We start from the raw sequence: 26,219 nt of genomic DNA on the forward strand, positions 1-26,219 counted from the left end.
TATTGAAATCCCGACCAGGCAGGTTAATTTGACCTTGTAACATCTATTACGAGAATACAGTGAACTTGAGGTCTCCATGGGACATCCACATACTCTCAGACATCGTTGTTCCCTGTATTCCCTGCATAATTACCAAGCTTTGTCTACCTGCCATACACTCAGAGTCAGGACCAATGACTTCAAGAGCAAAGCTTCTCCATGACCTGTATCCATAAGGTCTAGGGTCAACGGCAGCCACTTCAGCAAGGACCGACGATAATCGGCTATCACTCCGCTGCCAGACATAGTACACGGCCGGGTACCTTTCTTTTCAGGATAACTAATCAATTAGTTTCCAAATTTGTTTATTCCATATTCCGCGTTGTTTCTTGGGCTGCAGATACCGCTCTGATCACTAATTAGCTATGCCCGCATACCTGCCCACATAACCTCGCCCGGAACACTCCGAGATCCTGCAAGGTATCCACGGGTGAGATGTCTCGCTTCCACTCTTGTAGTTCTCGAATCTCCAGCCAACCACAGTCAGATCGGACTATAGCCCGCATGTTCTCGTATGATTTTCGTCTTGTATGCATACACGAAAACAGCTGAAGCAAGTATCCCTCCGGCGTGGCAGTTATGTGTAGTTATGCACATGGTGTGTACATGTGCATACTTTAAACCCGCGCTGTCGGGCCAAAAGTGCCGAAATGCACCAGTTTGAGGAGATGGTCCGTACGTAGGTGTGAGGTCTGTACATAGGTGGATAAGCAAGTCTTATCGCACTTTTCCGGACATTGGTATGGCCGTGGGTGGAGGTTTGGTATGCCCTGCATGGTATTAACAAGGTAAAAAGGTTGATAGATGGATAGGCGGATGGGAGAGGATGGTTGGGTATGAGCATATCAGGTTTAGAATGGAACTGGGTAACAGGCGCCACAACAGGTGGTGTGGTTTCTGTTTACATCTTGACAACATGCATCGGCGAGGGTCGACGGGAATAGGTGTGTATTTTCATAAGCTATCACTCGGGCCTTAGCGCACCCCATGTCAAAATGTTGGCGGGTTTCACAGGCTATCACTCGCCCTTGGCTGCTATTTCATTTCTTATCAGAGTGCCGAATTTTTTTTAAAAAAAAGCTAAGCTAGTTCAACATCATTCAACCTCGAAAATCCACCCTCCGGCGGCTGTAACCAATTCCTCTCGTCATATGGATACTCTCCCTCGATAACCTACATGCAAACACACATATTAGCCCCACCTACTCTACAGCCATCAAAAGCGGAGGAATAAAAAGGAACACAACTTACATGGAAAGTATAAATCCACCTCGAATTGGGGCTCAGATTCTTTTCGCTCTGATGCAGAACATTCCCATGAATCAGAACCAAACTGCCCTTCTTTACTGGTCCTAATACAAATCCGTCGCCCTCACCCTCCCTTTCTACGCCCCCCTTCTCCCGGACTCCATTCGCCTGTCCCTCCTTCAAGTCCTCAAATCCCGTTCCACCCTCCGGTAGCCTCACTAGTCGCTTCTTGATCGGCGCCCACTTATGACTCCCCGGCACAAAACTCAAGCAACCATTCTCTGGTGTCGTGTCCTCGAGCGCATACCAGAATCCAACGGCGCTCGGCGGGTCAGTATATAAGAATGTCGAGTCTTGGTGGGACAGCACTGCGCCGCCAATCTCTGGCTGCTTGCAAATAATCATGGACTGCATGACATTGGGATCGCGGAAGCCGAGGGATTTTGCGATCGACCGGTTGAGCGGTGTCATTGTCATCTTTGCGAATGGGGGGGAGTTTGTGTGTAAGGCATGGCCAATCTTGTTGATAGCTTTGGCTTTGGGTTTGATGAGTTCGCCGGTGGAGGAGAAGGCACCTACGACGAGTGTTAACTAACCCTTGAGGAGGGAAGATGATGGGTGGAGTGGCAAACCCTTTTCGAAGAAAAAACGCACTTTGTCGTTGCTGTTGAGGAAGTAGTCATCGCCAATGTGCTTGTCGCCGTCGCCAGTGGTGAACTTCGTCATAGGGTGGCCCTCTAGTGGGAACTCTACAATCAAAGGTTATACGTTAGACCATGCAGAGAAGGCAGAGCTTAAAGATAGCTATCCCAACTAACCATTCAGAAGCTTCGCCGTCTCATCCACAAGCTCCTTCACCACTTCTTGTGATATCGCATCTGGGATGATTAGGTATCCATTTTCCTCCCAAAAGGACAGCTGCTCCGAGGTGAGGCCGGTTATGGTCATTATGCGAGAGTATAAGCTGAGAGAGAGAACGACTTGTGAGGTATGACAGCTAATAGAGGGAAACGTGGGGTGGTGGGGATATCCGCCGGATTAATATCGATTGTCGCATGATCAGATGCCCCGGCTTGGCGCGGGCGGCTCCCTGCACCGAGGGAGATACCCGATAAGTTCTTCGGCAGCTTCCGATACCTACTTGCGGTAGCAAAGACGACGGGAGATGTTTTTCGGAGGATTCAATTTGTATTGAACTGTGCCTGGGATTGTTTGGGCGCGAAAAATGAACTGGTTTTATTGACGAGTGATTTTTGATGATAGAGGGGAATCCCTATGAGAGTTAACTAGGGCTCCCGATCCAAGCGAACTCGGAACCTACATAGTTTGGAATCCCTTCGCTTTTCGGGGACTTTGAATGGCCATGGTCGAAGTCAGGACTAGCAAAGCTGTGATAGTTAGCTATCCGCCAAATATATAGACATACGGAACCAAAAATACCTGAGTAAAAATAAGTACGTCAATGGACATAGGAGCGTCAAAATTTTTGTTTTGCTATTTTCCGTCAAGGCGATCCCTTATGAGTGTCTCTCCTTTTTAAATACGAAAATCAATAGCATCAATATCTATTAAGAAATTATTAAAAATATAACCCGCTATTGTGATTATAAATACAGTCGTGGACGTTGAAAAAGAATTATTTCTCCGAGACTATATATCTCACAATTTACTGTTAGATCTAACCGTTATTTTATAATTAAGGATGACAATCACTGACATGAGCTGACACCAGTGTAAAGTTATTCCCAAAACCGAGATCACCGTCAAATCGAAGCTGGAAACTGCAGTGAAGTAAAGTATATTCCCCAGAGAATTGGTGCTTCCTCCATAGTCCGATTGATTTATATCTCATAGAGTCCAAATTTCCAGTAAGAATGGTGAGGGTAGTAGGATTAGCTATGTTGTCGGGTTAGATCATACCAAATCACTCGACTGTCAACTGCCCGCCAGCGCAAAAGCAGGCAGTAGCAATAGTCCTGCGTATATGTGGCCAACAAGATGTGTTAATGGTGAGCAAAATATTACATAACCTTATGTCTCCAAGTGGGTGGTAGTCCTGAGGAGGAGTGAGGGGTAGCTCGTTGTAGCACAGCGGAGTAAAAATAAAAAAATAAAAAAATAAAGAGAAATAGAGTAGAAAGAGAAAAATGAAGGGGAAAAGACACAGAAAGAGAAACTTGAAAGAAGAGGGGAAACGCCTCCCAACTCCAAACTCCATCAATATAGCACAATAAAGATTCGACTTGTTATCAGCTAGTTAGCTGATAACACAGGTCCATTTTCTTTTCTTTTGGTTGGAGTTGTCAGTTTCCTCGGCCACCACTGGTGTTTGTGCTTGTGGTTGAGCTTGTGCCTGTGCCTGTGCCTGCTCCTGTACCTGTTCTTGTGCTTGCTTGTGATTATCATCACACTCTTTCTCTGTTCCATCGTCATTTTGTCAGCAACTTAAGCATCTAGTAATTTGCAGAGCAGCCAGTTACATACTTCCACAGCTACCGTTGCGATAACGAACCCCTAACGTCGTGTCGAATGGGCAGGCCACGTCCGACAACTTGTACAATTTATCGTTTCCACAGCTCACATTTGCGTATGTGGTGTGGCCTAGGATTCACGCTATCAGGTAGTGTAGAGCAGCAAACGATAGTGAACAACATACCGCACGACCACAAAGTTGGTGTGAGTCTGCACATTGGGAACAATATTGGATTTTGTGTAAGTGTGAGAGTCTATCAAGGAGGTAAATGGTTGGATTGGTAGAGTGAGGATTAGAATGTTTAAGTATAACACAGGGCATTATTACTCATCAATAATGTCCCCGTGGGCTGAGTAGAAAGTGTGAGAAGCGAGTGTACGTACTACAGCTATACATAATGTACAATGTAAAGTAGGGGAAGGAATGAATTCTAGTTAACAAACCATTAAACTCCAGCCTCTCACTAGATGATAAACCCACAGTGAAGATATATACAACCTACTAAACCCCTCAAAACAATAGAACGCCATCATCGCTACCCAGAGCTAAGATATAGACAGGAACAGAATAAAAGGTAAGCACTCTTATTAAAGAAAATAAATAGTTTCAAAGTGTAATGTCCTAAAATCCGATCCCATGTGTTGAGAAAATACTTAAATACCGTCCCAGAACCCCCCCAATATATGCTCTTCACCCGAGTCAATAATCTCCTTCTTGAGCTCTCTAGCCCTTTCTATAATTGCCTCTACACTGCGACTCTCTAATTCTGCGCGGTATCTATTTTTTATTCTGGAGAAGCGAGTTTCTGATATAGCTTTGTTAGTAATCATTCAATTCCGGTAGGTACAGAGATATGCATACCAATTACGCCCCCGTGAATTTTCGAGATACCGTCGAGTAATGCAAAGGTTTCTGAGTCCTCCCAATCGTGGTCTTCTAATACCTCCACTTCTCCCTCATCTCTTTCTAATCTCTCTTCTCTTTCCCTTGCTTTTTTCTGTCGCTCTCCAAATCCTTCAACACGGACAATTTCTACGTCATCTTCGTCGATAATGATGGGGAGGACTTCTTCCACATCAGATTCTTCCTCCTGAGCCTCTTGCATTTCTTCCCCATTTCCCACTACCTGTTCCCCTACATCATCCTCCTCTCCTATTTGCTCTTCATGGTAATACACGTTGTCTCCCTCGACCCCCTCTTCTACTCCCTCTCCCCTATGATCATTTACGACATCTTGTTCATCGTCATTGTCATTGTCATGGTCATCGTCTCGTATGATAATAGCCTCCCGTGTCCCCTCTCCTGTTTCGTTCCCTGCGTCTTTTCTTCTCCGCCCCTCATCCCGATCCGTACGAAGGCTATCGTCCAATCGTCGCACCCTCTCCACAAGTTCAATCCTTCTCTTTTTCTGTAGGCGGCTCTCCGGCCTTCCTTCCTCTTCGTATTCATCCTCTCCTGTCTTTCTTCTCTTTCTTCCTCGTTCGTTCGCGCTTTCAGGTGTGTTATACCCATAACTGCCCCCCTCTAAGTCGGCCAAGACGCTCTTTACCCTTCTCTCTGATGCCTTTTTCTTTTCATTGCCTTCCTCCTCTTCTCCTTGCTCTGTCACCAACCACGCCATATTCTTATATCCACGCTTTTTCATTGTCTTCCTAATGCCCGCACGGCATTTCTCGATGTTCCTCCTCTGTGTGTTGTTGTGCTTCAGGAACCTATTAAAAATAAGCTCGAAGTCCTTAGTCTCCTGCTCAAAATACGCCAGCCTCAACATTGCCTCATCGAATACCCCCAGTTGAAATTTCTCCTCTTTGGATAACTGTGGGGCATCATTATTGATTATAACATGTGTCAGATCACTCAGCAAATTCAGGTAGCCCTTATCTTTGCCCGTGGCTACGTGTTGGAGGGACTCTAGGACTGCAAAGGCGGCGCTGAGGTCTTGCATTCGGCTCCGCACATTGGCAAGTGCTTGATCATACTGCTTCGTGCGGAGCGTAAAAAGGGTAAGGTCATCAATTTCTTGATCGTCCTCGGAGGAGCTGGCATCGGTATCAGAAGCTGGTTTGGGGGTGAGTGGATCGTCATAGTCGAGATAGGATTTGCGCTCGCGGCGCATCTGTCGGATCTTGGGAAAGTGTTTCCCTATCTGGAATGGACTAACTTCACGTACGGGTGAGAATTCTATGAGGGAGCCATCGGACTCTGAGTTTTCGCCGTGTGAACTAAAATCAGAACCTTTCGATGGGGGTTCGGCGGGAGAATTTACAGCAGCCCGAAGGATCTCGTCCATCTCCTCTTGCTCCTGGGTTTCCTGTGCGGACAGCAAAGGCGGCGAGCGGTCACCTCCCGGGGTGGATGGTATTCTCGGCGGTGATGAAGGTAGTGGTTGATCGCTGCTCTCTGGAACGTTTCTGCTCCTGCTCCGGGTCCGGGGTATGCTCTGTGCATCTCCTACAGACTGCGCTCTGCGAGGTTTCCTTCCCTCAGATCTGCTTCGTGAAGCGATTTCTCCACCCCCTAGAGAGTGTGCTCTGCGAGCAGAGACCTGGGATTCTTCTACTTCTTCTTCCTCCGTCTCAGATTCCTCGACATTTTTCTGCAGTGACGCTGGAGACGGCCCATTGGAGAGCACAATAACATCTTGCGTCTCCATCCTCGGAAGACTCCTTTTACCGGAGGCCCTCTTCTTCTTTCCCCCGGGCCTCCTCCCCATTGCAGGCGCCACGTTATCCTTCTCGGGAGCTACCTCATCTACATTATAGACCGGCTCTGGAGACGCGCGTGACTTCCTGTTGGCTGTTGGTGGTTTATTCCGAACCTTGGGTGGAATGGCTTCGAGAGTTGGATGCTCGGAGCGGGTAGATCTTTTGGGTGGCATCACGAATGGGGTTCTGAGGTTGGTGATGATGTATATAGGCACGTATGTATGTATGTATGTGGAATTATGGGATGGGTGGTGATGGTGCGTGACCGCGTATCTGTCGTCGTGTCTTAATGGATGGTATTGGATAGCTGGCCGGAGATATTTTTTTGTTGAGAACCTTCAGGGCGTATGATTGGATTAGATTGTAGATCTTACTGTCAGACTTCTCGGGAGTTCATAATTGTTTACAACTCAGATAATTCGTGTTCAAATCCTCGGGATGAGCTGACAGCAGCTGGAAGATAGAGCAATGATCTTTTTTTATTTTTGTTCTCTGTTGATGCCCGCTTGGGCAGATAATCAGATGAGACACCTTTCCTGCACAACCGGTTCCCGGGATTTCAAATATCGAGAGATATGGTGTGGATGTTTTTTTCTCCGATTCAATTGGTGGAGTGAGAAGTCGTGATGTTTGTGTTTACATTTTCCCCATCCCGGGATATGATCATCATCTAGCTCTTTCTACTTCACTTGGCAGACCAGATGAGCAATTCCGTCATTGATCACCAGACTCTGCACTTCCACAGAGCAGAGTAGGTATATCAACACCCAATGACCCTTCACCCTCCTTCTTAAACCTACATAATTCGTCCTGACCTACATAACACTCCACCACGGGCGATTCGTCGAGAAGAACTCTGCAAGTCCAAACACCTCTATGTCTACATACAAAAGAATCCTCACGATCAAGACCCTTTAAACAGATCCGCGCTAGAGTAATGATGCTGTGCAGCCGCGCGCGGTAAGAATCGAGGGTTCATGCGCAAAAGAAAAAGGACTTCTATTTTCTACGAAGACTGCTAAAAGAGAAAGAAGAAAAAAGAAAGAGAGAGCGAAAAAGCAAGCAAGTCTCGTGGTGAGAAAGTCTCGTATGTATGTATGTTGGGCGGTTTGGGACTCAATCAGTTCACTTCTTAGAGTTCTATGACCACACTCTACATGAGGAGTACAGTCATTTTTCACCCTTACACCGCTCTTGCGTACTCTTGTTGGGCCCCAACTACATGTACTCTCTGCCTGCCGGCCTCAGAGTCAACAAAAGTAGGCAGTCACGATGCATTGCGAGGTAGCCGAACGAACCACTGCCACAGTATGTCGACCAAGGCCGGTTTGCAATACGACGCTGTGGGCCAATCCTTTGAGTACGAAACGCCTACCATACAGTCTATCTACTCTACCCTACCCCGCAAAAGAGGTTCATCTAGAGGGGGAGGGTAATCCAATAACCGTATCTACAGCACCAGCAGAGGGGGACGCCGAAGGGGGGTACCTACTCTACTATGCTATGTACCCCCCACGCATGAATGAATGAGAAGTGGGCGAAGTACAGTGGCCCTACAGATGCGGGTTCTCTGGGTCTCGAGTAAAGTGCTTTCTTCACTTATCTGCTTTATGCTTTAGAGCGGAATGTCTGAGTGCATTTCCTTTTATTTACGTACATGGTCTAGAGTATTCTCCATCCACACAGAATCACACAGAGTCAGACAACTGACATCACCAGAAAGAACACGCATGGCCAGGAAAAAAAATTACACAAGTCGCGCGCGCGACGAAGAAGGCTTCCACTTCAAATTCAGACTAGTAAAAAGATACCAGCTGCAGCCCAGATGATAGGTACCCACATACATAGATCCTAACAACGTGGTATGAACAAAGAATAACAAAAAAGAGCACCGTTCGACACGGTGCTAAGAATAATAAAATAATAGTAATAAATAGATCCCAATAAGAAAAGAATAAAACGCCGCACTAATAAATAGATCCAAGAACCCCGAGTAAAAAGAAGATAAATATATATGAAATTTGGTAGGTTGTACCAAGGCTCTCTGGTCAGCTCAATCCTGCCCGCCCTCGCCCCGCCCGCCCGTATCGACACAGTTATATATAAAAAGACAAAAGAAAATATGTAGGTTTACTCGAAGAGAGTAAAAAAATGGAGACGCCATGCAGTCAGTCCGTCTACCAATGATCTCGCAAAAAAACGCCCGCCAGAAGAAAAAGTCCAAAAATACAAATGCAGAAAAAGAAGACATTAAAAGAAGAAACCCATCGCGCGCTAATCCGGTCCCAATCCAATCCAGAAAAAAGAAACTCGTGGTTCGCGTCGCATCATTAATCGTTACAATCTATCTAGTGCAGGGGGGAAAATAACAAGAAGGGAGAAAAAGATATCAAAAAGACTTCAATGAGGTCGCGGATCGAATGCCAACCCGGATTATCATCAAAGTATGAAGGTGGTGAATGTACAGCCGGTGAGGTCGCCGGTGGGAAGAGGGTGAGAGTGTTTGATTTGCGTGAGTGTGGGAGGTTTGAAGAGGGAGTATTTGGGGGATATCGATATCGATTTGGAGCGTCGGTATCGAATTGGGGGATTTGCAGTTCCGTCGATTCAATCGACAGGAATTGAAGGCATGACATCAAGTCCAAGTCCTTAAATCAGGGCGAAGGAGCCTTTACAAACGTTAGCATAGTTCATAAAATCTCAGATATCAACAAACAACTTACGTTTCAATCACTCGCACGAAACCCGTTTTTCCAAAAATTTTCTCAATTCAAAGCTTCGACTTGAACACCTTTCCCCACCACCCCCCGATCCAGCTATCCCCCCTCTGCAAGTTCCCGGGGCGCGGCTCTCCGTCTGAGCCTACAGAGTTGACTGAGTCCCTCCTGTTTCCCGACTTGTCGTGATGACCATGTCCTTCGTCTGATGAGTCCTCCTCCTCGTCGTCGTCGACGTTTACAAAGTGAGGCTCGGGGAAGAAAACCCAGTTGTTGTCAAGACCTTCCTGTAGCGTGAATTTGCTTGGTCGGTTTGGTGATTGTGAGTACATTTGTGAAGGTTCTGCTGAGGCAGGATGTTGCCATGGTGCTCCTTTTGCTGACATTGTTTGTGTTTTAATGGTAGTAGAGTTGTTAAATAACTTCGATATGGTAGTACTAGTACTTTGGTTGAGTAGTAGTAGTAGTAATAGTAGTAGCGGTAGTAGTAGTAGTGATGGTACTAGTAACAACTAATTTTCGAACGACAATTTCAAGGTTGGATGTTTTGCTAGATCGAAAGAAAAAAAAGGTCCAAGGGATGCGGGGGGATGTGAGGGATGTTTATACTGCTTGCCATGAGCCATGTCCCCCCCATCCACAGTTTGAACCTTTTGTGCTGCAAGGAACCGGGTCGTGGCGCGTTACGTGTCGATCTGGTGAGTGGACAGCTTTAAATGGTAAGTAATTCTGCAGCCGCTGCACAAGACAAGACAAGGTCTCAGACACACCCACCCACGCACACAAATTCAAATTCACAAACATGGCCCTCCCTATGCAACTACCATTCTCTACATACAGGAGGTGATGAGGGTGGTGGACATGGGAGGGGTTAGAGCCTAGGACTCTAAGTTACTGTTACCCCTAGGACCGACAGGCCGACCTGGAGCATTGACGAGTAAATGTGAGAGCATGAAAAAAACCTACAGGAAAAAAATATATAACAAGTTGACAACACCTAGTGTACCATGCAGGTAACGACTCACTTGGAAGGCAAATCCGATTACTAGTAGGTTATGTAGAGTATGACTTTAGGGAGGAGCATGTATGTAGGTAGTATCATGTAGGCAGTCCAATCCAAACAGATGTCTGCAGCTCCGTCCTAGCCTATCCCATGCAATTAATTTCTGTCGGAAAACTTTTTGCTGACGCCTTTGAGTGGTGCTGTAGGTACTCTACTCTGCTCTAGGTACGCCCGAGTCTCCCCACTATGTACGAGAAATTCGAGACGGAGGAGCATCCCCCCCCGTCGTATTACAATCCTTCATCACAACAGCTAGAGTAGATGACCAGGAGAAAGGGAGTTGTGTATATAGATATTCGGATTTCGGGTACTGCTGCCTTAGACAAGTCGATATTATGCCATCATCATTCTTCACCCCCGCCTTGGTCCACCCAGTAATACAAAAAAAAAAACGGGGAAAGTCGTTATTTCTTTTTACCGAGTAATCCTTCTACTCCTCTCTCTACATACGGCGACTTCTGCTGTCGAAGGGATAACCTGCCACAAAAAACCAAACCACAACAAACATCCCTTCCTCACAAAGTGACACATGATTTTGGTTTGTTAGCTGGCTGGCGGACCCAACGACCAACGAACCAATAGCAGCCTGCCGCGTACTTCGTTGCTGTGAGGGCCCCTCTTTCGGATTCTGGGTGGAGGTGATGGATTTGGCCGTGGTGGTGGTTTGTGCGGCTTAAAAGCTTGGCTGGCATGTATTTCTATTGTGATCTCCCTCTGAATCCCTAACCCCTCGCAGCGAAACAAATGTTTCCATCCTGTGGCGGAATAGTCGGGACCCGGGAAAACCGAACCTAGCCGTTGACTTTTACCTGGGAGCTTGTGGAACGTCGGAGCAGCTAGCTCCTCGGTGGTACATACCCGTCGTGGGTGTATGTAGGTGCTCTATCTACGTACTTCGAGTAGGTACTCTACGGTTCTGTGATTCCTGGCACTGCTTTGCTGCGTTGTGCTTATTAGGTGGTACTTGGAACTGCCTGAATGACCTTTTGCTTCAGGGCCTGGCTAGCGCACCTAGCACAATACTCTACTCCACTTAGCAAGGCCGGGAGAAGAATCAGGGTGGCTAAGGCTGATGTAAGTAAAAGTGAGATGTTTATGCACCTTACTCGACTCTAGAATACCCTACCCAGAGTACTAACCCCGATTCCTAAGCAAGCATAAAACATTATGCGAGCAACAACGAGAATGCGAAATGGGCTTGTGGGAAGAACCCGGAGGATCAACGAGCGAACAAAACAGAGATCAATCAGATCTGAAATGCGGCGCGCACAGTCCTTCTCCTCAGTCTGACAGAAATAGAAACAAAACCCCCAACCCAGACCCATCCAGACATCTCCAGAGAGGGCCAGGGTAGAAACGAAATTCCATGCTCGAATAAAATAGAATCAAACGAATAAATGCTTGCTTGAGGCTGTGGATTTGAGGCACTTTGGCAAACAGGATATTGATAGCTATCGATCATGGAATTTGATAGGGTGGCCATGGTATGGGATGGGTACACAAATGGGATTACTCGTAGAACAATGCCAGCGGGCCGCCCGCGCCCGACGGGGATTTCGGCCGATGTGGTGATTGTTTGTCACGCTTCTTCCAAGTGTCCGTGCCTGCCTTGGTTTGCGGCGATTTATTACCCGGCCGGCTTGGGCCTGTATGAAAGGTTTCTAATAACGTTCCTCTCTGTTTCAAAGCTTCCTTCCATTCTACTTCTAGTACCAACCACAGCCTTCGATTCAACCGTATGAGCCATATTGTAAATACTTTGCCTGCCTACCAGCGTTGCTGCAAGCAGGAACAAGTCACGATATTCTGAGTAAGTACATAAAGTAACATGAAAACCTTAGACTGCAGTTTGTTATGCGCCAGCTGGAAGAATTGGATAAAGGCTTAACTCATTCATTCGGACCACGCTTTCCTTGGCATGATCTCAAGTTCATCGGGGGAAAGCCCTTGGATGCTAAAAGGAACGAAAAATTTGATTCCGTCGATCAGATTCAGATTCAGATGTAGAGTACATGTACCTACATAAGCTTAAATTGGGCGGTTTTTTTTTTCCCTCGGCTAGTAAGGGCACGGGCCGGCCGGTGGGTGAATCGATGACAGTTTCTTATTTTCAAGATTTGGATTGGGATATGGATTGGGATTCGATGGGTTGTTGGTTGCTGTACTGTTGGGTGGCATGGGAAAGGAGCTGAATGTCAAATGTCCATGTGTGCGCTGGTTGCTGCATGGCGCGTCACTCGGATGGAGGGGGGAGCTTGCGGGTCACGGAGCATCACTCACACACCCACCCCACACTAGGACTGACTGCTATGAAGTCTTTGGAACATACATGAAGCAGCTATATCGCTGTGCTACATACATGTAGCTTCCCCTGGGTTCTACTGTGTTTTGTATTTCTGCCGCAAAGAGAATGTGTAGCACATCAGAGTACCACAGTACGTAGGCCCCTCCAGCGCTTGGCACTTTCCAGCTCTATGGATCTGCATGCTTGTGACCCTCATCTTCAAAAGCTTCGACCAGCCACTCTATTCGCCTCTCCCTCCACCAGCCACAGCGACAAGGCCGACGAATATGGGACCCCATGGCATTTCCTTCGCGTATCATCTGCGCCGAACTACCCGCAGCCCTCTTTATGTCCAGCCACTTTGTTGGGGTGCTATGCATCTAAAACTACTGAGGGTTGCTATCGAAACGAATCCAGAGCAACAGTCGCTAGCGCGAAAGCGCAGTTCAGGGCTTCCAATTGAGACGTCTGTAAACCCCACTTCTCTGCAAGAGTACTGGGCCACGGGTACAAGCGATAAGTTTTGCGAGGGCGACCTTCTACCAAACATCATCAAGGACATTCTCAAGAGTATCGATAAGGATAATGGGATGTCGACAACTCTTGTGCAGGGATTAGGCTTCGCTCACAGTCCACGATTATCATTCGCGTTTTCCAACTCCGTTACAGAGCTCACGCCGGAGATTGTTGTCACCACAGCTACGACAAAGCTGCCATTCTTACTGTATAGTACTCGTCGCCATACGGCTCGTGTGCGAAAAGAGCTCTCACTCGGCCGATGTGGTGGTTCTGCGATAAAGAAGTTGTTAAGAAATACGGCGACGACGAAATGGCACACGAACCTAGATCCGTTCGATGTAGCCTGCCTGATTGCAATGGCACAAGAGCAGAGATCTAGAATAAGAGGATATGCTGGGGGATGGGGCACCGACAACATGGTCTACACTGTATGTTTGTCCTTCTGCTTGCTTGGGCTAAATACTCATTGACCTAACCTTCCGCCTGTTATCTCTTGATATACTAACATCTCTGTATTTTAACAGGTTTACCTAATAATTCCCAACAATTGCCAATCCCTTCATTTGTTCACGGCTCGTATTCCGACATCATACCTAGATGCTCTAGGGAATATTGAGATCGAGGTCACAGATCACCTCCACATCACTCGCGAGACTATTCCCGTCCCTTCCGGATCCGCCACACAAACCAGTAACATACTAGTTGACCGGATCAGCGAGATGGTGGAGCTGGTGTACGCGCACCAGCTATTAGCCCCCCAGGAAATTAATGTTCAGGACGAGTGGGACCTGGGAAATGAGGATATCTCGCATTTCGACGAGGCCGGTCTATGGGGCGAGGACGACAATTATCATCCGGGTTAGGGTTGTAAGCATCAACAAAGTTACACAGAATTGGTCTCTGTGAATGAGAGTTATTACAGGAATTTGGAGGCTTGGCATTGGTGTTCAAGTAAATTTAGATCAAGGTAAGCTTTCCCCGCCGCCGCCGCACCTCCGCCTCACTCGACTACCTACTGCTAACCCCTACTAATTTAATGCGGAGTAGACAGGTCAATAATACGTGTAAACAAGAATAAACTTCCGATCACTTACCGAGTATTCGCCTGCAACGGCTGTTTCAGATTTATTTAAAAACAAAAAATATACTCCCTCCTGACCTAGCTAGCTGGATCGCGTGATCTCCTGGGCGGCGTAACTTACGGTATTAATATGTAGTACTGTGCATTAATACAGGCGAGTGATGCTATGTGATGAGACAAGACAGCCAAACAGAGTTGCCTGCCTGCCAACCAGCGCTCAATTACGCAAGGCGCTTAGAACAAAAAGCATTCGCAACTACCGCACTCGCAGCCACAAAAGAAACTTCCATTGGTAGGGTAGCACAAATGCCATCCTACACACCCACCAGCTTACCTAGAGTAGGTGCTCTACACACATAAGGTAACTCAAAGGATTAACAAAACAGAGATGGCTGGTCGTCGGATCGTCCGAGCCGGGGGAAACAGAAGAACACCGTTCTCCCTCACGGATCTCGATTGCGACGTTCATATCAGAATTAAGTTATTACCAATTGCATGAACATATTGGGACGAAAGAAAAAATAAAAACGGGTGGTCCCGTGGTCTTCCAACCTCCTCCGGAGGTGGGAGACGTGTTCGTACGCTCGACGTGATCAATTCAACACGAAGCGGAGGATCTTCCGGCGCGGGCTCGGAGTTCGGGCTCGGGTTGGATGGACAATAATATAACTGTACATGAGCAGCTTTCGACCCCTTACATATATATATTACATCATTCGACATGTTGAAGATCAAAACATTAATATGTGATATTCGGAGGTTTTTAACTCGCGTCTGAAAGGTTGGGGGGGGGGGGGGATTCTAACGCTAACCCAACATAAGTTCAACTGCAGAAAGCGAATATTCAATTTCCCTATGGGATTTTGATATTCCAGACGGTTATATCCGCAGGCCGGCGGGCGGACAGGAGTACATTTACGCTCCACCCAGTGTTTCTCCATACCATGAGGTTGAGATTAACGAAGGTGAGGGTCCGAGCTCAACGCCACCGGCACCACCAAACATCAAGCCTCGCGTTACCTATCAATCTGCAAAGTTGCTTACTTTCCAGTGTTTTACCGTTTCGTGGATAATTGTGATGACAGCACCGTTCATTATAGACGTGGCAGAAACTGTAACGCCTGAGGTGCGCTGACCAATTGACGGACGGCTCAACAAAACTAGGGGAGAAATTGCTTCACAATTGTTGGATAGTTTGAAACTTGTTCAGGGGTTGCTTCAGATAAGTACGGAGTAGTGGATTGAATAATGCAGGCAGAGATATTAGGGCGGGTACCGGATTGGATCATGTGGTATCACTCGACTGTGGCAAATGCTTGGTCGGAAAGGGGTACATTGCAATGGGTGACATACTGGCTATGGAAATAACATATTAATTTTTGTAAGATTTCACCCAGACACTCCACTACCGGGTCTTTACTCGCTTCTCCCCTCTTTCATCCTCGACCTGGCTGCTGTGGGTTCGTTTGGCGCTCTCAACTAGTGTCCAGCCCCTAACCTTCTCCAATGCGCCCTTTAGTATTTTCTTCTCGCCCAATCGAACCTCAATTGCAATTATCTTCCTGCCTTGCGTGCTTTCGCCGCGTAGGATGTTTTCATCGTCCTCAATTGTGGTACCATATTCACCCAGTCGCTTCTCCAGAATCTCTTCCATGACCTTTGCAACCTCAGGCGTCTTTTTGGGCTTTGCGACTTTTCCTTTCCCTTTGAGCACCGAGAATTCACCCTTTGTAAGCAAGAAATTGGCAATGACTGCCAAAACCTCTTCTGGGATCTCTAGATCGGTGCCAATGTCAAAGGCGTCGTCAAGAACCTCCTCGTCCAGTAGATAGTCTATCCGCTCCGTCTTATCGCTCCCATCAAGCGCTTTTCCCGCAATTCCTACAATCAGTTCAGATGAAATTTCGGCTACATCGTATTGTGCATAATTGGGCGTGATGTAACCATATCTTCGGAGGAGGTCGGAGCGCGGGAGCGGGCCATAATCGTTAAAGAGCTCATCGCCCGCAGGGACTGCGCGGGTTGTGCGCATCTCTAGCACCGTCGGCGTTTGGAAGAGGCGACACTGTCAATGATTGGTCAATCGGTCTATCCTATCCAATTGAGTTGCAGGAATCTTTTTTGCGCGGGGTAGATAACACAAACATTATTTCGGTCGGCGTCAGCGTTTAGCATATCGGCCATTGGGACCATTCCCTTGTAGAACTTTCCCTCCTCATCCTCGTCATCGGAGTCGGAGTCTTCATCGGAGCCTTTTTTCTCTCCGACGACTTCTAGGTCGAACGAATAGCTCATGATAATGCTCCCCATTCTGTGTGCTGCGTCGAGTAAGTTGTCGATCGCATCGATTGCGAGCCCTGGCGCAATAATTGTGTCGGAAAACATTCCAGCATGTTTCTATTTTACTTGATTAGTATTGTAGGAGGCAAAGAATAAAATCCGACCAAGCCGCGTGTGGGGTGGGGGAAAAACTGACTTTGACAATGGGCCACAATTTGTCGCGAAACAATTCGTCGGCGTCCTGTTTCCCGATTTTCGCCACCACGGCGCTGGCTTGGAGCTCTGAGAGCTCGTCGTTGGTCCAGTACATGAGCGTATTAAACGACGCCGGGAGGACGTCGATGTATGGTCGCCATGGCGAGGACGGCCTTGTCTCGTAGATGAGAACCAAGATGAGTGCCTAAAGCAGGAATTGTTTAGCCTCAGTTTTTTGCAAGAAGTTTTTTCGTGTTACCAACCAGCCATGGATCTAGTGAAGTCAATTCTTCGCCTAGTTTTTGACGTAGCTCTGAGTTTTCTACCGATAGCACGCTGGATCTCGGGACTGAAAATACAGTCTCGTCTTCGTCGAGTGGAGCGGTCGCAACTGTCAAGTGTCAATCCTCCGAGCGCGCAGGAAAAAAAATTGGAACAAAAACACACCAACGCCTCTCCCGGCGGATGAAGCGCGCAGATCTGTCAAACCAATCTTCGGGTTCAAAGTGACATTGCAAGTAGGGCCCGTGAGCCAGGAGGTGAATGCGTTGTTGAGCTCGGCGAATTGGTCGTCCAGGTCCATCTCCGTTTTTTTGCTGTCGTTGGTTGTATGATAGCTTTGGAGGTATATGTACTTCGAATCGTCAGGTACAACAAAAGCTGTTATGTAACTGTAAATGATCATAGTATCACCCCTAACCCTGGTCCGAATCAGACTCCATGAGGCTCCTCTGGTGGTTAGATCGACTTCAAGTGTTTAATCAAGCTATAGATCTATTTTATACAGCAGCGGTGGTCTGTAGATTACCACGATTGCTTGAATAGTGATATGTACCGACCAGTGATTGATCAATACAATACTAGCTAAAATGTTCAGGGCCCAAATAGAGATCACCAATATAATATGACCAGATCTTAGGAGCCATCTAGTCATATTGGAGTTTTGGATTTTAGTTCGTATGGAATTGATTGATTTAATTTACTTAATTCTCTCCCTTCATCTATCACACATATTATCTCCACAGAACACTGCGTATTCATTTACAGAATTGAGGGGAAGATTGATGGTGGATAGAGGGCGAAGATTCTCTTTAGCTCTAATTTAGAAATAAAGGAAGATGGGCATTATATCGCATGCATATATATTTATCTATAACCTGCAGGTACGAGTACCGATTCATGTAAGCTCACCTGGCTTTTCAAAGCGCAGTGCAGCTTCAGTGAAAGTACTTGTACCTACAAGAGCAATGTTAGAGAATAACGATAACTTTGCCAAACAGAAAACGAGTCATGATATTAATCGTAGGTGAGTCACGCTCGGGACATACGAGACAGAGTCACGCATGCCAATCACGCGGGGCTCCTGCGGCTCTGTTGTCGAGGCTCTGCGGTAGCCAAGTTCCGACTCGCCCTCTCCGCTCTGACCAACTCCACGCGACCTGTCAAAGCTAAAGCCACCATGCGTCGTCGTCGTCGTCGGCGGCGGTGTGGCCGCCCCTCAGAGGGCTCATGAGATGATGCCTATCATCGAGAAACAATCGCCATAAAAACAAAACATAAAAACACTAGAGGAGCCTGACCAATGCCCTGCCAGAGATCGTACAGCCTGAGAGGGAGGGGTGACTGATCGGCGATGATTTCGACGCCGCGCCCATCGATCGGGATGGGAGCTTTCCTTCCACCCAAGTGGCATCGTGTAATGTTTATTGAAGGTGAGGTTTTGTGTCCACGTGAGGGGGCACCAGTGCTGTGCATTAAAAGCCCTTGGGCTGCCCGATTGAGTGCGAAATGTTCCTGGCAATCCTGGTATGATCCGATCTTCGGGTCAATCATGTTGCGCAAAACCCACCACATACGCAAACGCAAGCAGGGCTGAATGGGAAAAGGCTACAGGGACTCAATATCGATAATGGCAATGCAGGGCTGAGTTCCACCACCTTCCCCGCAGTTCCAATGAAAGGCGGCCCTTTTTACTATCACCTCCACTTAAATGGCATGCAGATGTTTCTCTGAGCGACTTTTACCCATTATCCTTACCCTCTGGATCACTCACACCTTCAACCCTGGGTGGTCAGAAGATTGGTTTTGGAGTATCCAGTGTTTGTTTATCCCTGGTTATACATCAGCACGGATATACAGGCGGGGTTAGACGTGGAAATGGGAATCGCTTCGCTCGGTAATCCTCAGTTCTTGTCCGCCAGGGCCACCGATTTGGAGATTTGCGCAGTGGAGGAGCTCCCACGATGGAATTGAGCTTGGTCATGATTCAATGCTGGGAATTGTTGAAGATTTTATCCAGGTCCTCGATTCAACTTGACTGGTCAAGCGAGTAAAGTGTTTGGAAGGGCTTACCGCAAGGTGTTCGATGGACACACACGGCCATTCTGGAAACGAAACCCTAACCAATTGCGAAGAGTGGATGGGTGGAAGGAACGAGAAATGTTTCTGTGCCAATCTGTCAGGCCATCATGCTTGATCCAAACTTTGCCATGCTAGTGGTTGATACTGGCAGAAATGGATATACAGCATCGACTCTTTTGAGCTATATTTCGTTCCAGACTCAGCCCTTTATTTTGTTTTTGACTCATGCCCCTGGTACTGGGCCGGGTCTCAACTTCGGAGCATCGTCCTTTGCATCTATAGAGGTACACTATTTGAAAGAGGAAATAGTTCCAAGCTTTAGTTTACTGGGGGCAGTGTAATAACAACACTCGTGTTTATATTTCCAAACATAGATCCTGTGTCTACTTACAGTAGAGAGCTACATACCACATATGTGAATCACGGGCCCAATCCAGTCCTCAAGTGTTTCGCAGTTACAAATACATGTAGGTACATTTGAACCTAACCGGGAAGTCTAATATTAGTGATTACACAATACTGTAACTTTACGAAGTCTATATATAATGATCTGTAACTAAACCTCTTTACAAACCTAACCCACCTCACGGCGCACCAATATTTGTTTTCCAGGTTTATCAGGTGGCTCAAGTTCAAATCCAAAAACCTAGGAGGATAGTTCTGATCTTGTTTTCTTTTTAAAGCTGTGATCGATCGCTCCCTTTGCCCGTTGACCGCATTTGTGATTCAAATGTATCCAGATGCCAGTCAAAGCCCGATGGGAGCTCGTGAACCTTAGTGGCAGGACCTCTCGAGTGGAACTGATATAACTTATGGGTATAGGTTATATCTGAGATCACTGGGTAATTATTTTAGATCGTGACTAGACTATGTTATATTTTAGGTCATGACATGCTTTTATGATCAACTAGAACAGGTCGGATAAGGATATGCACAACAATACAGGTAGAGCGATATCGATGCTCTAGATGATTCAGGCCAGTTATAGGTGTATAGCTGTGATTCATAGCATATTCTATGATCACTTGCGTATAATTGATGATATCTCCTCGACTTATTGACCGATTAACCGTGTCCTTTGTATTTAACCGCCACGTTACTCAAAATCATAAACCTGGGCCACAGGGTTCATTACAGGCAAGTTGTTTTTACGATTATTGATACTGCAGGTCAATCGTAGATCTGTATCAATAACAGATGGTTAACCTAAGTTGTGAAGTTCAGTATATAATTTCTTTTGTCAATTGAAGGGACTGTGCGCAAATCATGGAATATCACTCGTCCTATTTACTCTTATCTACTCGAGTTGATACTTACAAGTATATGAGTTCTGATTGGACTAAAATCGGGTAATTGAATGACTGTTGCGAGGGGGAATTATTCGATCATGGGAATTTCTCTGAGTCACTCACTGTCACGACTGTGCGGCGGTACAACTGGTTTTCTCATCTATTGTATGTGGAATTGACCTCTCAGAACCGGCAGCGTTTCTCCCATTGTATCTGTTTCTGGTTGTCCCCTGAAAGATAAGGGGACATAAAAATCCAATCTCAGCCGAGAATTTTCACCCTAGAAGTTGACCTTGGCATGTCGGACTGTGAGAGTGTCTTAGATACGTAGAAAGAAGTACACCCCCACTAATCTCAAGATCCCGGTTTTTTTGGAACTGCGATTTTGTTAATAGCACCTCTAATATTGAACTGTCACTACCTATATCACCCATTGAAAATAGTCTTTCTATACTATATTCAAGACACGATTATCTGTTGAATTCTCTTTAGTCGAGTGATTTCCGGTGATTATAGATACAATGCGGCCTTGTACTGAGAATTTCACCATCGACAGCAAGTTCTGGGATTAACAAATTTCAAATAGACTATGATCAATTAGCTATAGTATACTAATAGCATGCTCACAAATTTCTATTCTCTGAGATGTAATTGCAATTGTCGATCATACGGCAGGGATATCGATCTTCTAGTGTCTTATACTGAGCTAGAGAAATGAAACCTTGACCCATGCAAATCGAAGGTCAAGAAACTTTACAATAAAAGTGACCGGTACTGTTCTATCATTAACATCTCAAACAAGATTTGCTAACATATTCATGAATGTCCTGTGATTGGCCGCGTTAGTGGGCGCGGCAAAATCGGCAAAAAATATACGTACCCTTGAGAGAGATCGACTTATAGGAAATAAAAACCGAAATATGAGCGACATCATCATAAGGTATCACTCGAGGCTTGGCAGTATCAATATCAAGTGCTTGACTCCTCATCTTGAGTCTAGGCCTTCAACTGGGCGAATGATGAATTATGGTAGTAAGATATTTTATGTGCAGTAGTGATGCCACCTTTCTGTAATCTTAAATATCACATTCGTGTGCGGGTGTAGCGGGAAAGACTGCTATTCTCCATAATTTAATAAAGCCCATGAGAATTCACTTGCCAATATCAGTCGCTCACAAATTATGATTGAATAAATTTGCTATATTTCGTTATAGCCCATCGCTGTTAACTGCCTTCTATAGCACGCAGCTGATGAGTACGCGTGAGCTAGTGCTCACGCGCAGTAATGCCGGGCCTTTTGTCTACTCCCCATGATCGAACCAACTCCCAAACCTGTACATGAAACCAAAATAAAGTCATGGCTAAGAAAATGCCCAAAAGAAAGCAGGATAAGAGAAAGAAGAGAATATTCAACAAAATAATAAAATCCATCCCAAGCGTAACCTAAGCTCCATCAATCAGGAAACAGAAAAAACAACAGCGCGGTAAGATATAAACAAACAGGAGTGAAATATAAACAACGAAAAAATACTGGAGGTGATAACGTAACGAATACAGTCCTCACAGCTCCCAAACATAGTCCACAACATCTTCGTTCTCTTTCCTCCAAATCTCTTCCGCCAATTCAATCTTTCGCTTCCTCTCTACCTCTCTCTGCCTCTCTTCCATCTCTCTCTTCCTCTCCTCCACCTCTCTCTGCTTCTCCTCCATCTCTCTCTGCCTCTCTTCTCTCTCTCGCTCTTTTCGTATGTTGGTCTCGATACGCTTAACTCGTCTCGTAATTGCTGCCCATTCCATGTCTCTAGCCCTCTTGTGCTGGAGTTTCTGGTTTTCAATTACGCTTTCTTTAAATTGTTTCCGTCGTCGTGAAGAGAACTCGATAAACTCGGATTTAGATTGTTTCCAAAGTTCTTGTAGCGCCGCCTCTTTCTCCCTTTCCTTTTCTTTCTCTCTCTCTTCAGACTGAGAGCGGATTGCTCGTGCGGCCTTGAGCGATGCTAAGGCTCGTTCTCTTGCGGCCTGGAGTTCGGGTGACAACGATGGCTGTAGATAGAAGTGTTAGTATAATCCTTCAGAAGGACAATAGAATTGGGAGTATCGAAGGGACAGAAATATTTATCACGTGGGGTGTGTAAGCTTTTCACGATGGATGACAGATTGATGACGACACGCGTTTGAGCCTCGAGTCTCGGTGCGGGGGTCTCAACGCGCTTTCTTAATGGCTCTAAATAGTGACTTACTTTTGATGTCTCAATCTTATTTGCCTCAACCTTACTCGAAGACGCCGTAGTATCACTAGAGAGACGGACAACAGGTATTGGTTTTGGTTCCTCCACAGCCGGCCTCTCGTCCTTCTCGACCACCCATGGCGCTGGAGTGGATTGAGGAGTCGGAAATGGCCATGGAATCAGAGGGACCACAAAGCTGTTTGTGCAACTGCCATATGCCTGTTGGCAGGAGTTGTTTCGCCCATGTTTGCGGGGTTTTGGTTGCCGCATCATTGCTTTTGGTGGTGGTGTGGGTATGAGTATGCGAAGACTTGAGAGGGGACGAGAGGTGTAAGCTACTTGGCTAGTACAGAGCAGGTGGGGTACAGGCTTCGTTGTATACATGGCTTAATTGGAGGGGTGCGTTATGTATGTTGGAACCTACATGTTTCTTGAAAGGAAAAAAAGTGATTGTGGGTTTGAAAGTGGAGGTGGTTGAAAGTGGAGGTGGTTGAAAGTGGAGGTGGTTGAAAGTTGGGTTTCGTGACATGATAGAGGTGAAGATGAACCTTGATCAATTGAGTTAGTTATCATATTGTATACAGCTGTTTACACAATACAATCGTAAGCGAAGGATACATGTACTTAGCCCTTGATTGTGGTCTAGCGTATTCATAGAATGTCACTCGACTGTATTGGGTATAAGCGTAAGCAGCTAGCTCGTGGCAACCATGGTTGTGACTGTAAATAGAATGTTGTACGCCCATCTTCGTACAGATGTGGTTCTTTGTTATCGGTGCGGGCTCCCCTTATACTATAGGTACACGTATCTTTACTTACATAAATACGGCATAATATATTCTGCAAATGAGTGCTTAGATGTAAGTAGACAGAAATTAAACTTGTTTATACCATTGTTTTACATGTATGCATCAAATGAGGCAGCCGCCATGAGGGTTTGCGTGGACATTCACGTGTTTGAAATCGAAGACACATGTCTTTCATTGATATTTGCGTTTGTTTAAGAGGGTACGTGCGAGGGCCGGGTATGAGGAATACACACCCAACCTTTCTCAAGGAATAGACCCCGACGTTTAATTCGCATCCACTCTCACCGGAATAGAGAAACGGTTCATATGTGGATGCGGGGGGGGAGAAGACACATAGCTCTATGAAGAGCTTTTGAAATCGAAATTGATTCATTCCCTGGGAGTTATTTGATAATTCTCAGTATTCTTGGCGTTTTTAGTAAGTCTCAGATCAGTCAAGATTTGTTTTATTCTGGTATTGCAAGGCGGCGTCCACCATATCCCTTCGTTCGTCAGTGCAAAAAGGGAGACATATTAGGCCCACGATGGCGTAGTGATATGCAGAAAACCTAGCTACCTACCTACAGACTGTGGAGGCACTAGAATAAGTATATATAAGAGGAGTTATGACAGAAGGTGCCTTCACAGCAAAAGAGGTTCATGGAATGAGGGTTAGGTGTACTACCGAGTAAAAGTTGCCTACTACTCATCCTTAGTAGGGATTTGGTTGCAACGATACCCGACCATTTAATGATTAACGTATCGTGAAAACGCATGCATAGCGGTACCATGGATTTTGCACTGAAAATCCATATATTCGCGCTGTATATAACCTTATTTTAATATAGGACCCGGAATTACAGACTTAAATAGAAGTACACAATCTTCCTAGACCCGGTCCCTTAGTAAATATCTACTTTAGTGGCTATTTCACAGCATAGTACGGGGGGTATATATGATCATATGAAGCATATACATACACGTGACAAATAAATTTAAAGCGTGACTGTGGCGTGACTGGAATTAATAGAAGGCGGGCATACCGGCGGCCGCGGACATAGACCGTATATAGGAATCACCCATTATATACTACCCCTGCTAATTCCGGCAATACCAAGCCAACAAACAGTAGAAAATCGCGGTCTAGTCGTGGGCCGTATTAATGAGATGACGGGTCCCGGTATTCATCCCTTTTCTAAAACTTACAGTTTCACAATATTGGTGGGCCTGTGGTCGAACTACTTTATCAGGATTGCAAGCTTAAGTGCTACTCGCCACTCTTGGTTTTTCTATCGTTCTGTTTCACCATGAAGCATCGTGACCCGCATAAATCTCTTGGTATATTTCTTCAATCGCGAACATCGGGAAAGTACATGTAGGTATTGTATATACGCATTGTTACACAACACTGGTTTACAAGAGCCTGACGAAATAAATAAGGTTTCCACATCGAGAGTGCTTCAGGCCCTAGATTGGTTAGCTCGGTATACTTGCCTTACCACTGGTATGTATATGCAGGTTTTCAACCAAGATCCAAACATCAACACACCTTTTAAAGGTTCGCCCTGAATATATTGAGAGTATATAATAATATCATGTTCATCATGATCGGGATTAACAAGCGAAGGGAAACATTGCTCCTCATTATCAATCGAGTTGGGATGTGCAGCTGTAATTACCCGAAACAATCGTGGTATTTGCACACGAGGCCAATTGATATAATTCATTCTCACTCTCAGAGCTTTGTAGTCACCGCAATGGCTCAGAATCCATCCGCCTGGAACGCTTTCATAACCATAGCCTTACATGCCAGTATGGTTTTCAGTATTCGACTCGTTCCACCCATAGTAACCCCAATCGAACGACAGCTTAGGATTAGCACTTTCCTCCAGACAAAATCCCTTCCTCAACACTCGATGTTATATCACTTTCAATTAACCCTAACCCACGAGTGATTATGCATGCACATAACCCATTATTGCCTCGGCACTGCAAGAACCACGTTCTATACGTCATGATCATCCACGGCACAGATTAAACACCTCACGCTCACCATCGGTCGATGTTTTGCGCGAAATTGACGCCTGTACTTTATTATTATTAAGAACTAATCGGGCGCATGAAGGCTTTCTTTGCAATTAATTGCACTTGGTAATAACTGAGTGCCTATTACAGGCTGAATTCCCCGGGGATGCGCCAAGCTGACCGGGGAGTTTTGTGGGGAACTTGGCGGGGGAGAAGGGAAGAGCTTCTTAGCCGAGCTGTCCGATGCCTCCCTGCTGTTAATGCAATGGGCGGAGCGCAGAGCACGCTGCACATACATATATCCGTCGCAGCACATCGCTGAAGAACTCTAGAATTGCGTCTTGAGTTCTTTGCCAATATGGACAGCAGTAGGAGTACATAGAGTACCGAAGTCTGAGTGTGACATGGTGATAAGTACATGTAGCAGCATAGTACTAGTAGCCTTAATAGAAACAATCACGCAGTGTAACTTCTCAGGCCCATACAAAATGAAGTGGATATCAATATCAATCAGCTGCCGCTGCAAGAGTTTTGTTATCTCATACTTGTATTCTGCGTGCATTGATTACTGCTACCGTCGCCCTGGAATTGTATCTAATCGATAATTAATTAAGAGCTCTCACTCGTTTCATTATTCGCATTACGTTCGTTCGTCCAACCGTTCCACCACTAGTACGAGCAACAACCACACCCCCCCCCCCCTCTCCACCTCCATCCATCTCAACGTCGTGACACACCTGCCTGCCTTGGCCTAATCTACATACCTGCATCACCACAACCATCCATCACATCTGCTATTCCCAGCAAACAGCTCTAACTCCCCTCCCCCAAATATCACCAACTTCGGGATAGGCCTTATCAAGAATTCCCTTCAGCCTACCACTGAACAGACCCCCCCTACCACCCCGCTGCAACAAAGTAGCC

At 46.1% G+C, this 26,219-nt stretch overlaps 9 protein-coding genes across 9 annotated transcripts; 3 read left to right on the plus strand and 6 right to left on the minus strand.

The window, feature by feature from the left end:
• Nucleotides 1-1,186: 1,186 nt before the first annotated feature.
• On the minus strand, nucleotides 1,187-2,235 carry LAJ45_10472 (uncharacterized protein; the record flags this gene model as incomplete). Its single annotated transcript, XM_046119997.1, has 5 exons — nucleotides 1,187-1,212; nucleotides 1,291-1,338; nucleotides 1,416-1,862; nucleotides 1,920-2,036; nucleotides 2,106-2,235. The coding sequence occupies 5 exons, from the start codon at nucleotides 2,233-2,235 to the stop codon at nucleotides 1,187-1,189; spliced, it is 768 nt and encodes a 255-aa protein (XP_045966806.1).
• Nucleotides 2,236-4,413: 2,178 nt separating this feature from the next.
• Nucleotides 4,414-6,638, minus strand: LAJ45_10473 (uncharacterized protein; the record flags this gene model as incomplete). The annotated part of the gene is made up of 2 exons (XM_046119998.1): nucleotides 4,414-4,565; nucleotides 4,622-6,638. 2 exons carry the CDS (start codon nucleotides 6,636-6,638, stop codon nucleotides 4,414-4,416), a joined length of 2,169 nt encoding a protein of 722 aa, XP_045966807.1.
• Nucleotides 6,639-9,100: 2,462 nt separating this feature from the next.
• Nucleotides 9,101-9,568, minus strand: LAJ45_10474 (uncharacterized protein; the record flags this gene model as incomplete). Its single annotated transcript, XM_046119999.1, has 3 exons — nucleotides 9,101-9,134; nucleotides 9,189-9,229; nucleotides 9,332-9,568. The coding sequence occupies 3 exons, from the start codon at nucleotides 9,566-9,568 to the stop codon at nucleotides 9,101-9,103; spliced, it is 312 nt and encodes a 103-aa protein (XP_045966808.1).
• Nucleotides 9,569-9,762: 194 nt separating this feature from the next.
• Nucleotides 9,763-11,599, plus strand: LAJ45_10475 (uncharacterized protein; the record flags this gene model as incomplete). Its single annotated transcript, XM_046120000.1, has 6 exons — nucleotides 9,763-9,901; nucleotides 10,090-10,125; nucleotides 10,184-10,230; nucleotides 11,086-11,144; nucleotides 11,241-11,319; nucleotides 11,398-11,406. The coding sequence occupies 6 exons, from the start codon at nucleotides 9,763-9,765 to the stop codon at nucleotides 11,404-11,406; spliced, it is 369 nt and encodes a 122-aa protein (XP_045966809.1).
• A 1,130-nt stretch (nucleotides 11,600-12,729) lies between these two features.
• Nucleotides 12,730-14,181, plus strand: LAJ45_10476 (uncharacterized protein; the record flags this gene model as incomplete). The annotated part of the gene is made up of 4 exons (XM_046120001.1): nucleotides 12,730-13,476; nucleotides 13,573-13,906; nucleotides 13,971-14,015; nucleotides 14,096-14,181. The coding sequence occupies 4 exons, from the start codon at nucleotides 12,730-12,732 to the stop codon at nucleotides 14,179-14,181; spliced, it is 1,212 nt and encodes a 403-aa protein (XP_045966810.1).
• Nucleotides 14,182-14,850: 669 nt separating this feature from the next.
• LAJ45_10477 (uncharacterized protein) lies at nucleotides 14,851-15,254 on the plus strand (the record flags this gene model as incomplete). Its single annotated transcript, XM_046120002.1, has 3 exons — nucleotides 14,851-14,888; nucleotides 14,952-15,094; nucleotides 15,181-15,254. 3 exons carry the CDS (start codon nucleotides 14,851-14,853, stop codon nucleotides 15,252-15,254), a joined length of 255 nt encoding a protein of 84 aa, XP_045966811.1.
• A 280-nt stretch (nucleotides 15,255-15,534) lies between these two features.
• On the minus strand, nucleotides 15,535-17,187 carry LAJ45_10478 (uncharacterized protein; the record flags this gene model as incomplete). The annotated part of the gene is made up of 5 exons (XM_046120003.1): nucleotides 15,535-16,194; nucleotides 16,275-16,526; nucleotides 16,606-16,809; nucleotides 16,868-16,995; nucleotides 17,052-17,187. The coding sequence occupies 5 exons, from the start codon at nucleotides 17,185-17,187 to the stop codon at nucleotides 15,535-15,537; spliced, it is 1,380 nt and encodes a 459-aa protein (XP_045966812.1).
• An 865-nt stretch (nucleotides 17,188-18,052) lies between these two features.
• On the minus strand, nucleotides 18,053-18,437 carry LAJ45_10479 (uncharacterized protein; the record flags this gene model as incomplete). Its single annotated transcript, XM_046120004.1, has 2 exons — nucleotides 18,053-18,125; nucleotides 18,208-18,437. 2 exons carry the CDS (start codon nucleotides 18,435-18,437, stop codon nucleotides 18,053-18,055), a joined length of 303 nt encoding a protein of 100 aa, XP_045966813.1.
• Nucleotides 18,438-21,814: 3,377 nt separating this feature from the next.
• Nucleotides 21,815-22,755, minus strand: LAJ45_10480 (uncharacterized protein; the record flags this gene model as incomplete). Its single annotated transcript, XM_046120005.1, has 2 exons — nucleotides 21,815-22,297; nucleotides 22,495-22,755. 2 exons carry the CDS (start codon nucleotides 22,753-22,755, stop codon nucleotides 21,815-21,817), a joined length of 744 nt encoding a protein of 247 aa, XP_045966814.1.
• Between the last annotated feature and the right edge of the window lie 3,464 nt (nucleotides 22,756-26,219).

The sequence above is a fragment of the Morchella importuna genome (genome assembly GCF_003444635.1).
Source record: "Morchella importuna strain M04M26 chromosome Unknown Morimp01GS046, whole genome shotgun sequence".
In the NCBI taxonomy this organism is placed as follows: Eukaryota; Fungi; Ascomycota; class Pezizomycetes; order Pezizales; family Morchellaceae; genus Morchella; species Morchella importuna.